At 46.0% G+C, this 17,554-nt stretch overlaps 2 protein-coding genes across 3 annotated transcripts in view; one reads left to right on the top strand and one right to left on the bottom strand.

Moving 5' to 3' along the window:
* Positions 1–17,554, bottom strand: part of FGD1 (FYVE, RhoGEF and PH domain containing 1) — a 233,595-nt gene that overhangs the window by 93,261 nt on the left and 122,780 nt on the right. The gene's annotated exons all lie outside the window — the stretch shown is intronic.
* On the top strand, positions 1,632–6,762 carry LOC134948408 (integrin alpha-V-like). Its single transcript, XM_063936361.1, has one exon. It carries the CDS (start codon positions 1,858–1,860, stop codon positions 4,945–4,947), a length of 3,090 nt encoding a protein of 1,029 aa, XP_063792431.1. The 5' UTR covers positions 1,632–1,857; the 3' UTR covers positions 4,948–6,762.

Raw genomic sequence — 17,554 nt, 5'->3', positions numbered from 1 at the left:
TGCCCGAGGAGTCTCGGCGGTTCAACTTTGCCGAGCGGATTATTTGTCGGGATCAAACGCATTTGCTATGCTCTACAAGTTTGATACCCTGATTTTTGGGGACCTTTTGTTTGCTCATTCGGTGCTGCAGAGTCGTCCGCACTCTCCCGCCCGTTTTGGAGCTTTGGTATAAACCCCATGGTCCTTTTGGAGTCCCCAGCATCCTCTAGGACGTATGAGAAAATAGGATTTTAGTACCTACTGGTAAATCCTTTTCTCTTAGTCTGTAGAGGATGCTGGGCGCCCGTCCCAGTGCGTACGGTGTCTGCAGTTATTGTTTTTGGTTACACCCTGGGGGTGTGTATTCTCTGTCAGGCGGTTGCTACCGTTGTTCATGACATGGCGTGCGGGGTCTAATTTTTGCTTATGTGGACACACGGTTTGTGTTACATATTCTCTCAGCATGTGGCTGTGTTTTGTTCATGCCGTTGGCTGGTATTCTACTGAATGCCACGTTCTACGGTGTGTTTGAGGGTGTGAGCTGGTATGACACTCACCGTGTTTATAACAATAAATTCTTTCCTCGAAATGTTCATCTCTCCTGGGCACAGTTTTCTAACTGAGGTCTGGAGGAGGGGTATAGAGGGAGGAGCCAGTTCACACCCAGTTTAAGTCTTTATAGTGTGCCCAAGCTCCTGTGGATCCGTCTATACCCCATGGTCCTTTTGGAGTCCCCAGCATCCTCTACGGACTAAGAGAAAATGATTTACCGGTAGGTACTAAAATCCTATTATATCAAAATAAAAATATAGATCTACTGTATGTGTGTGGTACCCCACCTGTAGTTAGCTGTAGGGCACTCCTTTGAGACCAGAGAAAGGGATTTGTTTATAGATAATATATATAAATATCATAATCCTAAAGGATGCAGGTAGCACTTGGAGTCTTCTTATTGATAAAGTTTATTTCTCTACGTTTCTGGGGATACAGCCTCTTTCATCAGGAGTCGGGCTGTTTCCCCGAAACGTAGAGAAATAAACCCCTGTGTACCCCTCACAGCGATAGCGATGCACGGGGCCGCTGGTGCTAGATTGGCCTGCATGCAGACCAATCTAGCAGGTCGCTCACTTCACCCGCTGGGTGAAATGAGCGCCCCCCCCAGCACACATCGCCCTGTGCTGAGCGGGGGGAGAGATGTGTGCTGAGCGAACCGCTCAGCACACATCTCTCCCCAAATCTGCCCGTGAATACGGCCCTTAAGACTCCGAGTGCCGCCTACATCCTTTGGGATTATGATGTTTCTACATTACTTTGGTGCAAGACAACTGAGCACTTAAAAGTTTTTTTTTACCCACTGAGTGCCGAATCTACAATGTTTGCTATATATAGTGTGTGTGTGTGTGTGTGTGTATATATATATATATATATATATATATATATATATATATATATATATATAGAGAGAGAGAGAGATAGAGATGTAATACATTGCATTGTCCTGCTTTGCTGTGGAATGCTAACCACTGCACTAGACTGGGCTTCAGGGCCTGAAGGAGTTACTGGAATCAGGAAGTGGGAGAGAGGCTCTGCCTAAGCTCATAGTGGAGGACATGGATTGGACAGTGTAGAGCAGGAAGGGAAAGGAGGGGGTTGGGGAACCAGCCTGTGTGTGTGGAGAGAGCAGGAGTGAGGACGAGTGTATGGAGAGACCAGCAGGAGTGAGGACACTGGTGCTGCACTTGTTTTACACTCATCAGTTGCTTGTTTTATTATTTCAGAGTTGGCAACACAGCCTGCACTGAGCTCTGATGGGCACAGCCGCTGACCAGCCACACAGCAGACAGTAAGCGGCGGGTGAGCGAACACTACCCGGGCACCATGGTCGCTGGCACTCTCCTGGTGGGCGCTGCACTGCTGCTGGGCTTGTCCCGGGGCTTTAACCTGGACGCTGAGAAGCCCCGGGTCTACGCTGGTGCTGATGGCAGCTACTACGGCTTTGCAGTGGACTTCTTCACCCCTGATGCTAATTCTAAGTTCTTGCTCATTGGGGCTCCCAAAGCCAACACCACCCAGCCTGGCATCACCCAAGGCGGAGACGTGCAGAAGTGCGAGTGGAACGGTGACAAGTGCCAGTCTATTGCCTTCGACTCGACTGGTAATCGAAATTTTGCCCCCAGCGACCCCATTGAGTTCAAATCAAATCAGTGGTTTGGGGCATCCCTGACGGCCAGGGGCAACAAGATCCTGGCCTGTGCCCCGCTCTATCACTGGAGGACGGAGGCGAAACCCGAAAGGGAGCCAGTTGGCACATGTTACCTCAAGGATGGAGACAACATTGTGGAATATGCCCCCTGCAGATCCAATTTCAAAACTGATGCCCAGGAACAAGGCTTTTGCCAGGGCGGATTTAGTGTTGATTTCACCAGTGCAGACAGAGTTGTCCTCGGAGGGCCTGGCAGCTTCTACTGGCAGGGCCAAATTATTTCGGACACTGTGGAAGACATTTTGAAGATGTACAATGCCAAAAAATACAGCGTGACTTATGCCAATCAGCTGGCCACCCGAGCAGCCAGCCCCCAGTACGATGACAGCTACTTGGGGTACTCTGTGTCCGTGGGGGATTTTGACGGTGACAATGTGGAAGATTTTGTTTCTGGCGTTCCGAGAGCTGCAAAGACTTTGGGAATGGTCTCTATTTATAATGGTTTAAGTATGGTTTCCATGTACAATTTCACCGGAGAACAGATGGCAGCTTACTTTGGATATTCTGTAGCCACCACTGATATAAATGCAGACGGCCTGGTGGATTTGTTCATTGGGGCTCCACTTTTTATGGATCGGGCATCAGATGGCAAGCTTCAGGAAGTTGGACAAGTGTCTGTTTACATTCAGCAAAGCAAAGGTGGACTCCAGCTCCTGTCAAAACTGACTGGTTCCGATCCATTTGCAAGATTTGGAAGTTCTATTGCGGCCCTTGGTGATGTGGACCAGGATGGCTTTAATGACATTGCCGTTGGTGCACCTTATGCAGGAGAAGGTAAAAAAGGCCTGGTGTACATTTACAACGGAAGGAACTCTGGTGTAAGCACTACACCTTCCCAGGTACTTGTTGGACAGTGGGCTTCCAAAAGCATGCCAGCAAGTTTCGGATACTCATTAAAAGGAGCTACAGATGTTGATGATAATGGCTATCCAGATTTAGTCGTTGGAGCTTTTGGGGCAGATAGGGCCATATTATACAGGTCTAGGCCTGTTGTCACTGTGAATGCTATTTTGGATGTGACTCCATCAATCCTAAACCCTGAAAGCAAGACCTGTACCATTTCCAGTGGAGTTCAAGCCTCCTGCTTTGATGTAAAATTCTGTCTCAAAGCCAGCAGTAAAGGCAATATACCCAACAGCCTCTCATTTAAGGTAGAGCTATTACTAGATAAACTGAAACAGAAGGGAGCTGTACGACGTGCGCTATTCCTTTACACAAAGCAGCCCACATACACCAAAGTCATGACTATAGACAATGGTGGAGCCATGCGTTGCGAAGAATTACAGGCATACTTACGGGACGAAAGCGAGTTCCGGGACAAGCTTACTCCTATAACTGTTTTCATGGATTATCAAATGGATTATGAAGCCGCTGCTGATCCTTCTGGACTAATGCCTATCCTGAACCAGTTCACTCCGGCAAACCTAACCAAACAGGCACACATTTTGCTGGATTGTGGTGAAGACAATATATGCAAACCAAAGTTGATTTTGGCAGTAGAAAGCGAGCAAAAGCAAATTTATATCGGAGATGACAGCCCCTTGACCCTGTATGTTGACACTCAAAATCAAGGTGAAGGCGCCTACGAGGCAGAACTTTTTGTCCACATGCCACCACAGGCCGACTTCATCGGCGTCGTCCGAAACAATGAAACCTTCTCAAGATTGTCCTGTGCGTTTAAAATGGAGAATCAGACACGACTTGTTGTATGCGATCTTGGAAATCCCATGAAAGCTGGAACCAAGCTGCAAGCAGCCCTACTCTTCAGTGTTCACCAGATGAGTGAAATGGACAATACCGTGATCTTTGACTTACAGATACAAAGCTCAAACCAGTATGACAATTCCAGTGAAAAAAAGTCTCTGCAAATTGCCCTTGCAGTGTTAGCAGCTGTTGAAATAAGAGGGGTCTCTACACCCAATGAAGTGTTCCTGCCAATTGCAAACTTCGAGCCCAGGGAAAATCCAGTGACGGAAGACGATGTCGGGCCACTTGTTCAACATATCTTTGAACTACGAAACAATGGACCCAGTGCGTTCAGTAAAGCCATCCTTACTATACAGTGGCCATACAAGTACAAAGGCAACACTTTGCTGTACATTGTTAAATATGAAATTGATGGACCTATGGACTGTACTTCTGATGTTGTAATCAACCCTCTCAATCTGAAATCCACTTCGCAGACAGATGATGATAAAAATGTGACCCGAAATGAACGCAATCGCCGGGATCTTCCGGTAGTAGAAGGTGACTTGCAGACCCTCGGCTGTGGGACAGCCCAGTGTCTTAAGATTGAATGTCACGTAGAGCGGGTAGAAAAAGGAAAAAGTGCCATTCTATATATTAGATCAAGATTATGGACAGAGACTTTTATGAACAGCGAGAACCAAAATCATTCCTTCTCCTTAAAGTCATCTGCCGCATTCAGCGTTCTGCAATTTCCTTACGAAAACATGAATCTTCCCGATATAAACAGTTTTACGGAGGTCACAACGAACATTCTCTGGGTTAATCAGTCATCCAGCGCTCCAGTCCCGGTGTGGGTGATAGTACTTGCAGTGTTATCAGGTTTGCTGCTCTTAGCGCTAATGGTTCTCATCATGTACAAGCTTGGCTTCTTTAAACGAGTGCGGCCTCCACAAGAGGAAGCGGAAAGAGAGCAACTTCAGCCACAAGAAAATGGTGAAGGAAACACTGATGCTTGAGTTAACCCCCCCACAGGAATATATGTGAGAATGGAATCCAGCTTAAAGTGGGCGTGGCACTGTGGAGGCAACCATTTTGTGGACGGCATCAATATCCAAATTCTGGCTAGGAACTAGTGACCTCACTGATGTATTGGCAACAAGGCCCGTATGCCTCAGTATTGCAGTCTCCTGATTAACTCAGCTCACAAAATGGCTGCCCCCACTGTGTGTAGGTGATGTAATCACTGTAATGTAAGCCTAATGCTGAAATCTTTCTTAGCACCTAGTTGATAATAATATACTTTTCTAGGTTTTGTTTTTTTTCTTCAATGCTTGAAACTTTGCATTTTACAGCACTGGGTATTATTCAAATTGGCATTAACATATAAAAGTGCAATATTTTATAGACCTGTTTTGGACCCTGTGGTGTGCTTGTTGACAATGATGAACCTGCAAACTCTCAGACCGGGAAGTCACCATTATTATTTTTTCTTAAACTGGTGCTTAGGCAACTGCATAAAGGGGGCTATCCAGAGGTGGAAGCATTTATGAGAAAAATGGACATAGTTATTGACAGGCGGTGGGCGGGGGCGGCGGTGGGGGGGAGTGGTGAAGGAAACGCAGGCGTATCATGGGCGTTTTCAAGGTGGCTGGATGACATTGCCTGCGTTTCCTGCGATGGTAAACATGGCGGTGGTGCTCCTGGGTACGCAGCCAGGGGTCGTCCTTTATTTGCCAATTTCTGCAATCGCAATTGATATGCAATCGCATCGCTGGGTGGCACTACACATGCCCGTGGCCTAGCCCTATGGTGGCCGACCCCCAGCATGCAATTTTTTCAGTAGCAGTTTTTTCTATTTTTTTGCAAGAACTGCTACCAACTCTGAATAACCCCCAACATGTGCTGTAACCCACAGCAACTAACCAGAAGCTGACATTTTTGCACCGCACATAAAAAATAACAGCAAATGTTTAAATAACGGCTACGGTTTACAGTAGATTTTGTAAGCGTTTCCTGTGCACCAGTTCTAATAAATGCATGATTACTGCCTGAGGTAAACTGAGGGGTCAAATTTCGGGTTCACTATGGTATGCCGGCGGTCGGGCTCCCGGCGACCAGCATACCGGCGCCGGAAGGCCGACCGCCGGCTTACCGACAGTGTGGTGAGCGCAAATGAGCCCCTTGCGGGCTCGCTGTGCTCGCCACACTATTTTATTCTCCCTCCAGGGGGGTCGTGGACCCCCACGAGGGAGAATATGTGTGGGTATGCCGGCTGTCGGGATCCCGGCGCCGGTATACTGTGCGCCGGGATCCCGTCAGTCGGCATACTGAAGACCACCCCAAATTTCCACTGTACCGTTTAAAAAGGAAGCAAACACATGTCATCAGTTTTATAACTTGTGTTCTTTTTCAGGCCTTTTGTACTTTTGAAATCAGTTAGAGTATACTGTATTATACATTACTGCCAACAGGATTAACAGTTGCTTCATCCACTGTGGCCGAGATTTATACGCAGCTTTAAGCAATGTAACAGTAGCACGTTAGAAAACGTGGGAGACTGTATCTTGGAGTGTTTGTGTCAACACACAACGTCTACTGATTTCCTGTAGGAGTCTGCACATTTAGTTACTCCTAAATACCCAAAGCAATAGTGTACAGTCATTAGGCAATTCTTATTTACAGCATAACTATGATAATATCTGTCTTCCAAGCCTCAGTCTACCACTTTTCTTAAGCCCCATATAGACGGGCCGATGCGGGGAGAGATGTGTGCTGAGCGAACCGCTCAGCACACATCACTCTTGCCACTCAGCACAGCGCGATCTGTGCTGAGTGTGCGGGGGGAGACAGGGGGGGGGGGGGGGGATGGGGGAGGGGGCGCTCACTTCACCCAGCGGGTGAAGTAAGCGGCCCGCTAGATTGGCCTGCAATCTAGCAGCAGCGATAGCGATGAGCGGGGCTGCGCATCGCTATCGCTGTAATGGCTACACACGGAGCGATCAGGCTTATATTCTAAGCAGTCTAGTCAGATTGCTTAGAATATCGCTCCGTGAGTACCCCCCTTTAGACCTAAGAAGACGTGACTAGGCAGCACAAACCCAATCCTGCTTATTTACATGTATTACTGCCCTTTTGTTTTTGGATTAGACGTCTAGCCCTGACGTCACTACTGTACAGCAAAGCTTTGTATGCTGATTAGACGCTGGGCTGCTTGGAGTAGACTGTTTTATGCTATCCATTATTGAAGTTGTTTTTTTTACTTTTGTTTTTTTTTTTTATATATAACTACTAATGAGCATGAATTAATGATGTGGGAGCAGAACCTTACACCTATGGAATTATTCCAACATGCTAGCAAAAAAAAAAGAAAAATTGTGGTTTTCTTTTACATGTTTATGCATTTTATATTAGAACATTTCAGGTGATAGGTGCACTGTATGACTTTAAACAAAAATGTCTGTTTTGCTTGGACTGCCTTTTTCCTTTGTACTCCTACCTTGTGAGATCTTATATCAGGTTCCCTTTGCGGCTGGTATACAGGTCTGAAATGCTCACTCCGTAATGAAAGATATTTGTAGCACCAGTGAAAACTGGCAACTTCAAATGTACCCGATAGTAAATATGGTCACAAGGTATCGCCTCACTGGTGGACTAGGTAGCACCACTACAGGGTTATAGTATAATAGGTCAGCAGTCAAATGGCTGGCAGTGTATAGGTCAACATGGTCAGAAGGATTACCGGCTCAAAAGGTTGACGCGGAAATGGTCGACGCATGAAAGGGTCGACGTGAGGTGTGTTGTGGTTTTTTTGTGTGACAAATTTTGCCTTGCAGTACTTGGAACCTTAATTAGTGTACCGCGTCCGCTCGCCATGCTTCGGACAAGGTATATGGCTCCGCTACCGCTGCGCTCAGTATAGGTTACCGGTCATAACTGTAGTCCACGTGGATGGTAAAGTATAAATAAGTTGAGAGAAAAAAAAGCAAAAAAACTGTCATGTTGACCACTTGAATCTGTCGACCTTTTGACCATTTTGTGTTGACCTATTGATTGTCGGCCTACCATGCGGTTAACCCCCCTAGAGAGGCACGAGGCACCAGTTACAGAGATGTGCTACGGTTCTCTAGAATCCCCTGATGCTTTCACTGCATGTATGGTGCAAAATCTGACGGGCACAGTGCCCAGATCAGTAAAGAGGAGAAACTGTGGATGGTCCTGGTAAAGTTGTGCACAGGCAGCCAGATTAGGTACGGCCGGCCCAGTATCCACACAGCTTCATAGATACGGATTGAACTTTATACTAGACAAAGTTATCAGAGCTCCCACTGGTGAGCAGCTACCAGCAACACGCTGACGAGTTAGGGATTACATGCCTGAGGTATTTGTTAAAGTGGACCAGACGCGTCATTAAGGAATTTGCACATCTATCTAAGGGGTCTATTTACTAAGCCTTGAATGGAAATAAAGTGGACGGAGATAAAGTACCAGCCAATCAGCTCCTAACTGCCATATCACAGGCTGTGTTTGAAAAATGACAGGTAAGAGCTGGTAGACTGGTACTTTATCTCTCTCAACTTTATCTCAGCCCCCTAAATTCTCTAAAAAATATCAAAGCAATAATAATAAATGTATTGTGCACTTTTATCTTGCAGTAATGCCATGAACCGTATACTTTTTTTGTTATTGTTTTTAATTGTCTTAGGGGGAGATTTATCAAAGCTTTGAGAGAGCTAAAGTGGAGAGAGCTAAAGTGACAACCAATCCGCTTCTGTCACTTGACAGAGAGTATTTTAAACATGACAAATAGGAGCTGATTGGTTGGTATTTTATCTCTCTCCAAGCTTTGATTCATATCCCCGACCCTCTTTAAACACTGGCGTTGCAGTTGTGACATTGCATAGTATACCTCACTTTTTCATGTGTGCCAAGAAGCAAATATCTCCATTAATACATGTACAATCCTACTGTCCACAAGCTCACATGCCACCTGCACACAGGGAGGTAGCAGACATTTTGTGGGTTCAACCAAGATTTATAAAAATGTACCTTAGTTCCAAGTGAACTGGCCGGCTTCCTGCTCATTAGCAATTGTGCAGCCCACAACATGGCCGCCCACGTTTTCTGTGGTAATAGGCAGTGGCACACTTTACGATGCAATGCAGCATTCTGACATAAATTGGCTGATAAAACAACAACTATATCTCACATATAATCAGCAATTCAATTCTGTCCAATTATATTTGTCACAACATTAAGCATTAACTATATTTAAAAGGTACGTGCTGAATGTACGATAGTGATACAAATAATCTCTATAAAGCACTAAAGCTCTAAGATATGTCCGGACCAGACAATACTTCTATAGATAAACTTGGAAGAGTACTTATTGTGTAACATACTGTGATTTCCTTCTAAACTGTGCTCTAGTTACTGACTGACTGACTGACTAGATATTGTGTTAAATGACTAGTACTCTTTCATATGCTTTGTTTTATGGACTTTTTTTATTAGTTTGTTTGGATTTTCTTTTCTACCTTTGTTCTTGCACTGATTTCTTTTTCTTTTTTTTTGTTCACTGAAAAATAGCTTCATAGTTACATTTCTGTTTATTGTTGAGAATCCATGTGATACTACAAAGAAATTCAATAAATATTATACAAAAAAAGTGTTTTAAATGTGTATTTACTGTATACAAAAAAAAAAATCTAACCTTAATAGTTTATCCTGAGTAAAGGCCTAAGTGTAATGTAGCTATTGCTCCACACATCCTATATAATAAAAGACTAACGCTGCTCCTCACCTCTATGGGGGGGGGGGATTCAGGTGTTTTGCACGCCGGCTGCCACTAGATGGCGCCCGACAGAGCAACAGTAAATTGTTGCTCTGTTCGGTCATGCACAGCCATCGGCGCTGACAATACTGTTATGATGTTCAGTCATGTTCACGGGCTGGTAACTAGTCACTTGATAATCAGCTATAGAATGGTGACTCTCCCTCTTTGTCTTTTGCGCCATGATATTGTGCCGTATTGTACTTGTTCCCAGACTAGTTGCCGTGGCTCCCGAGGGTGCCACGGTTTGGTAGTCCAGGACTGAATCAAATTATTTCTGGTCGGGGGCGTGGCTTGACACAGCATGGTGTAGGCAGCTTCCTGCCAGAGCTCCTGCTAATAGCCTGATCTATCTCCTGTTTCCCTGGTGTTCTGTGGCTGAAAATTTCTGCAAGAGTGCAGTACCCCCCTCTGCTCCTGCAGTGAGAATTTGGGGATCCTCAGTGCCAAGAGTCCTAACTTACTGGCTGGTGAAGTCTGTGACTAGATCCTGAGGCAGACTCTGCTCTCAGTGTGGCTGTTGCTCATGCTGCAGCTCTGCCCTCACTCAGCTGCTGGGGCCAGTGTGCTCTGCAGAGGTTTTGGTGGCAATATCCTGTGGATTTCTGTGCCCTGTCTCCAGCTTTGTCATAATGTGTGAATTCTACCACAACTCTGTAGCTGGCGAGCAGGATGGCTTTGCTTCTATGTCCTTTTATCCTGATTCAGTGCAGCAGCTCTCAGGGGTGTAGTACGGCTGACCGGCGGTCAGCTTACCGACGCCGGGATCCCGGCGCTCGCCATGCTGCGGGCTCGGTGGCGACCTGCGGTTCTATTCCCACTCTATGGGTGTCGTGGACACCCACTAGTGGAAATAGTCCCTGTTGGTCGGCATGCCGACCATCGGGACAGTGACCCGTCGGGCTGGTGGAGGAGGTCATGTGACAGTCGGTCAGCTGACCGGCGGTCACATGAATACCACCCGCTCTCAGGGCCCCTTAGTGAGACTTTATCTGCACCACTTACTATTACACTACAGCAGGTGCTTACCGCTGTGGGTTCTTCCGAGCAACGAATTACTAATAGACTGGAGGAGCTGAGGGATGACCTTTACGCATATTCACCGTGAATTACGGCTGGTGATGGCGCGTGTGGATCCTCCAGCGGTCTCCGTTTCTTTAGTGGTGATTCCATGGTCCCGCGTGAAGATTCAATCTGCAGTCACACAGACTCACTTATCCGATGAAGAGGGAGAATGGCGATGAATCATCCTCCAGTTTGTGACAGTCCGCGAGAGGGAATGGCTTTCCGCTCTAATATTTATTTGGAACAGTGTTTCGGTGTAACCCGTGGATGGAGGTTTTTGTCCCTAATCCGGTTTTCTTCAGCTGCCACTTGTCCCTATACGTTTATTTTGACACAGTTGTGTGTGACAGCTGATGGCCCAGTTTATCCTAATGCCCACTCTCGAGGGACTGTCATTTGGCTGGATTACTTTGTTCCAGGGTGGACTCATCCTCCGGACTGATTTTGCTCACCTTGGGACTGGGAACCATTTCACTGGCTGCTGAGACCCTTACTGTGCTCTGTTCTGTGGGGGTCATTCCGAGTTGTTCGCTCGCAAGCTGCTTTTAGCAGCTTTGCACACGCTAAGCCGCCGCCTACTGGGAGTGAATCAAGGCTTATCAAAATTGCGAACAAAAGATTAGCAGAATTGCGAACAGACACTTCTTAGCAGTTTCTGAGTAGCTCCAGACTTACTCGGCATCTGCGATCAGTTCAGTCAGTTTCGTTCCTGGTTTGACGTCACAAACACACCCAGCGTTCGCCCAGACACTCCTCCGTTTCTCCAGCCACTCCCGCGTTTTTCCCAGAAACGGTAGCGTTTTTTCGCACACACCCATAAAACGGCCAGTTTCCGCCCAGAAACACCCACTTCCTGTCAATCACATTACGATCACCAGAACGAAGAAAAAACCTCGTAATGCCGTGAGTAAAATACCTAACTGCATAGCAAATTTACTTGGCGCAGTCGCACTGCGGACATTGCGCATGCGCATTAGCGACTAATCGCTCCATTGCGAGAAAAAAATAACGAGCGAACAACTCGGAATGACCCTCCTGTTCTAACTGGTGTATGGCCCTTTATATAGTGTTACATCAGTATTATGTCTGTTTTCCAGCTCCTTGTATCTAAGAACGTGTGCACTTTTTACCATTTTGTCGGAGAAGCTTGCCATAATTAGTGTGTGGTCGCTTGTTTTAGTTCCACAGTCATTTATATTTATATTCTGTCTTTAAGCTCAGCTACTTCTGTATTTGTATACTACTTTACTATGCTGCGGGTATTAAGTTTATGGCCATTTATTTTAGCTGCCCCTGTCAATTATACGGTGTACTTATCCTGTGTTATGGGGTTGGGGGGTGGGGGGATGTTAGGCATTTAGGTGTAGTGTAGTTAGGGATGGGGTTCTTATGGGGATCCAGGTATGCCTAGGTTGGCGTTAGGTTATACAGGGTGGGGGGTTCTTGGGAGGTTTGCTTTGGGTGTCTTTATTTTATTTTGTGTATTTGTTTTGTTTGTAGGTTAGGGTATATGGGGTGGGGGGGAATGTGAGGCTTTTTGTTTTGATATTCTGATGGATGCGAGTTATTTATATATTAATTTATGGTATGTCACCTATGCCCCATTATAAATCTGGTTCTCTCATGTGTACACCCGAATGGCGCCTTTGGGTGGCGATTAAGTAATCAGTGTTTGATTTAGGGTATTCTGCATGTCATTGTTTTTACTATATACTGCTATTGTTTCATTTCTCATGTCCGATGGCTTGGTGGCTAATCTTTATTTTGTCATTTATACACTGTTTATGCCCTCCTGTATTATTCCTCATGTTTGCCTTACAATTCATATGCCTCTTTAATGTCTGGGTGTAACTTTTTAAATTTCCAATAAAAATTAGACAATTAACAAAAAATTATTTCTGGTCAATGCGATAGGCAAAACCAGTGGCTGACAAAAACACAAGCACAACCCTGACCACCACCACATAACTGATCCTAACGATGACAGGTAAGCACAATTTACATAAAATATTAGTTTTTTTTAGAGATGAGCGGGTTCGGTTCCTCGGGATCCGAACCCCCCCGAACTTCACCCATTTTACACGGTTCCGAGGCAACCTCGGATCTTCCAGCCTTGCTCGGTTAACCCGAGCGCGCCCGAACGTCATCATCCCGCTGTCGGATTCTCACGAGATTCGTATTCTATATAAGGAGCCGCGCGTCGCCGCCATTTTCACTCGTGCTTTGGAGATGATAGCGAGAGGATGTGGCTGCGTTCTCTCAGTTTCTGTGTTCAGTGTGCTGCAAATATCTGTGCTCAGTGTGCTGCAAATATCTGTGCTCAGTGTGCTGCAAATATCTGTGCTCAGTGTGCTGAAAATATCTACGTTCTCTGCCTGAAAAACGCTCCATATCTGCGCTGCATTGTAGTATGTAGTAGGAGGACAATGCAGAATTTTGCGGACCACCAGTATATATATAGCAGTACGGTGCAGTACGGTACAGTAGTCCATTGCTCTACCTCTGTGTCGTCAAGTATACTATCCATCCATTCCTGTGCTGCATTTTAGTCGCGCGCAGTATATAGTAGGAGGACAGTGCAGAATTTTGCTGACCACCAGTATATATATAGCAGTACGGTATAGTAGTCCATTGCTCTACCTCTGTGTCGTCAAGTATACTATCCATCCATACCTGTGCTGCATTTTAGTTGTGCGCAGTATATAGTAGGAGGACAGTGCAGAATTTTGCTGACCACCAGTATATATATAGCAGTACGGTACAGTAGTCCACTGCTCTACCTGTGTCGTCAAGTATACTATCCATATCTGTGCTGCATTGTAGTTGTGCGCAGTATATAGTTGGAGGACAGTGCAGAATTTTGCTGACCACCAGTATATATATAGCAGTACGGTACAGTAGTCCATTGCTCTACCTCTGTGTCGTCAAGTATACTATCCATATGTGTGCTGCACATCTATTTGGGGACTATTTTTTTAAGTGCCATCCTGTCTGACACTGCAGTGCCACTCCTAGATGGGCCAGGTGTTTGTGTCGGCCACTTGTGTCGCTTAGCTTAGCCATCCAGCGACCTTGGTGCACCTCTTTTTTTCTTTGCGTCATGTGCTGTTTGGGGACTATTTTTTAAATCTGCCATCCTGTCTGACACTGCAGTGCCACTCCTAGATGGGCCAGGTGTTTGTGTCGGCCACTTGGGTCGCTTAGCTTAGCCATCCAGCGACCTTGGTGCACCTCTATTTTTCTTTGCGTCATGTGCTGTTTGGGGACTATTTTTTAAATCTGCCATCCTGTCTGACACTGCAGTGCCACTCCTAGATGAGCCAGGTGTTTGTGTCGGCCACTTGGGTCGCTTAGCTTAGCCATCCAGCGACCTTGGTGCACCTCTTTTTTTCTTTGCGTCATGTGCTGTTTGGGGACTATTTTTTAAATCTGCCATCCGGTCTGACACTGCAATGCCACTCCTAGATGGGCCAGGTGTTTGTGTCGGCCACTTGGGTCGCTTAGCTTAGCCATCCAGCGACCTTGGTGCACCTCTTTTTTTCTTTGCGTCATGTGCTGTTTGGGGACTATTTTTTAAATCTGCCATCCTGTCTGACACTGCAGTGCCACTCCTAGATGGGCCAGGTGTTTGTGTCGGCCACTTGGGTCGCTTAGCTTAGTCATACAGCGACCTCAGTGCAAATTTTAGGACTAAAAATAATATTGTGAGGTGTTCAGAATAGACTGGAAATGAGTGGAAATTATGGTTGAGGTTAATAATACTATGGGATCAAAATTACCCCCAAATTCTATGATTTAAGCTGTTTTTGAGTTTTGTTTGTAAAAAAACACCCGAATCCGACAAAAAATTTTCAGGGAGGTTTTGCCAAAACGCGTCCGAATCCAAAACCACGGCCGCGGAACCGAATCCAAAACCAAAACACAAAACCCGAAAAATTTCCGGTGCACATCGCTAGTTTTTTTAAATTAATTTCTCAATGAAGAACTTCTGGCCTAAGGGCCTTATTCAAGTTGTATTGCAAAATTTGAGAATCACAATCCGACCGATTATCAAACAACTGCGCATACGCAGCGTTCGCATTGTGCACGCGTGAGGGAAAATAACTACATAAATTGTGTACAGATTGTAATCACCATGCAGCCGCTGACTGACAGGAAGCCGGAATTTCTGGGCGGAAACCTGCCATTTTCTGGGTGTGTTTGAAGAAAAGTAGGCATGCCCAGGCGTTTTTAAGGAATGTATCTGACATCAGCAATGACCACTTTCAGCCTCTTGCATCACCAGAATTGTGGATGACCTTGCTAGGCGCAGATGGGAAAAATCTTCGATGTTCTGGTAATTGCGTATGGTTTTGCAATCAGAATGCACATTGCGATGCATTCACAACTTCTGCAATGGGCTTTTTTTTTTTCTCTTTTTGGGCGGCAACTATTTTGATCGCAGCCACTGCTTTTTAGCAGAAACTTCAATCCTTGCTGCATTAGGTCCTAGGAGTGCTGTCATAAATAATTATACTGTAGGGCACCGTGATTCAAGAAAGTTTCGGAACCACTGCCCTATCCAATGTTTAAATCAGCTGCTGTTTTGGGCTGTAGGTCATCGGAGATTACGGACAGGTACTAATTCGTAGCCAGTGTGCTGATGGTTGGCAGACCCCCTGCAGTTTTTGGGCATAGGCAGGGTCAGAGCAAGGGGTGAGTGACAACACATCACTCCGAGCCATAGGTTTCTCCTCACTACTCACTTGGGCAGTGGTCCTCCCCACATCTCAGCCAGCACCCATGGAAGAGGCAGCCTTGTTTTCAATCCAAGATGGCCAATGTAAGGCTGTATGGCCAATGTAAGGCTGATGGCCAATGTAAGGCTGTAATCCAAGTATGGCTCTATTCAGATAAGCAATTTGAAATCGGCCATCTTGGATTCAAAAAGAGGCTGCTTCTTCCCAACTGAGATCCAAGATGGAAAAGCTTTAGGTAACAGACTGAGGGGGTTATTCAGAGATGAACGCAGTTCGCAGCTGGATCTACATTCATCTCTGCCCAGCACAAGGGCAAGGCCGCCCAGCATGTGTAAGGTCGCCTCCTGATGCATCTGTAATCTAATTGTGAACGCATCGGATCTAGGGTTGACCCTTGGCAGCGCACCATAGCTCTGAAAGTGCCCGCCGCTGTCAATCCCATTGTGATCGCATCCAGCGGAGATGCGACTGCAATATGTATGCCTGCGCAGCCGCAATGTGGCCACTGCGCTCCAGGCCGCAATAGCGGCTGGGTCTGAATGACCCCCTGAGTCTGCCTAAGGGATAGTGCAGGTGCACCCTGGGCCTGATTCAGATGTGGTTGTAGGTGCTATTGATGCAGCGTCCATGGGTTCGCGCAAGCCGGATGATGCACTTCCTACGAAGAGGCCAGGTAATCTTCCTCTTCTGACCGTGATCTCGGCCTCATCACCCCCAAACGGCAGCAGACTGTCAATCACTGACAGTCAGCAGCTGATCTGCTATCAACGTCACAGAACGGGTTTTGAACATGCGCAAAGTACTGAACATCGGTACTTTGGGCTATGTGCTGCACCTCCAACCACACCTGAGCAGCCAGTCCCCTGTATGCACTCGTATGGTTCTAGGTCAGACAATATTTCTCAGAAGCACAGTGAGCATGTTCATGCTGCCGGCTCTTTAATGCTCATGTAAATAGCTGCTAAAAATGGGAAGCCGAGTAATGAACCGATGACGTCAATGATGTGAGGAAGTAATGCTGCCATGCTGCCCAAATTATACTGTATTTCAATGTTGGACAATGCAACTGCTGGTCCATATGGACCTACAAGCATATACCAGTGTGCAGCATATATGTTGTTTTCTTATTTGTTTCATTGTTTGATTTCAAACAATGTGAATACGTACTGCTACCTGTAACTTTTGGTGGAGGAGAATTAATGATCTAAAGCTATTTTCATGGTGTGCCCTGAGCCTCTTACTTACAATAAACTCTCTAGAGAATTGTGTGCTTTCAAGTTTGTGACAATAGTTTGTTGAAGATCCCTTGTTATTTCAGTATGGCACAAATTGAGGTCCAGCAATAAATGGTTTGCTGAGTTTGGTGTGAAGGAACTTGACTGGCCGGCATGGAGCCCTGATGTCAACACCACTGATATCTGCAAATCAGAACATATTGTGCATTATCAGTGCCTGGCATCACTAACGATAAGGGAGGTGAAGATGGCGGCAACTCTGTATTAATGCCCGTGGTTTTGGGATGAGACTTTCATCGAGCAGGTGTGATGTTCAGGTGTCCACTTACATTTGGTCATGAGTGGCCCTAAGTATATACTAATAGTGGTCCAAATTTCAGGTGTTAACAGTAATATACATCAGTAGAAGGGGTTGAGTATGGGTGACCGGCGGTTGGGATACCGCGGGTCACCATACCGACGCCGGGATTCCGGTGTTTAGATCGCTAGCTCAACGAAGCGGGCTCGCTGTTCTCACCACAGGTTCTTTTCCCACTCTATAGGTGTCGTGGGTGTCTATGAGTGTCATGGGAATAGTCCACCAGGGGGATTCTGGCATCGGTATAGTGACCGGCGGTTGGTACCTTAACTACATCCCAGTAGAAGATGTATATCTCACAGCCTTAAAATCTTTAAATGCTCTGTGAAAACCCATTTATTTATTAGATCTTTCCCTACTCCAGCCTAGACTTCCCACAATAACACACCATCACAC

The sequence above is a fragment of the Pseudophryne corroboree genome, chromosome 8, assembly GCF_028390025.1.
Source record: "Pseudophryne corroboree isolate aPseCor3 chromosome 8, aPseCor3.hap2, whole genome shotgun sequence".
In the NCBI taxonomy this organism is placed as follows: Eukaryota; Metazoa; Chordata; class Amphibia; order Anura; family Myobatrachidae; genus Pseudophryne; species Pseudophryne corroboree.
Note: the sequence above shows the minus strand (reverse complement) of the source record. Positions and strands in the feature narration are given on the sequence as shown.

Excerpts from the sequence above, each read along its gene's own strand:
- LOC134948408 (XM_063936361.1), top strand. The coding sequence starts at position 1,858 with ATGGTCGCTGGCACTCTCCTGGTGGGCGCTGCACTGCTGCTGGGCTTG.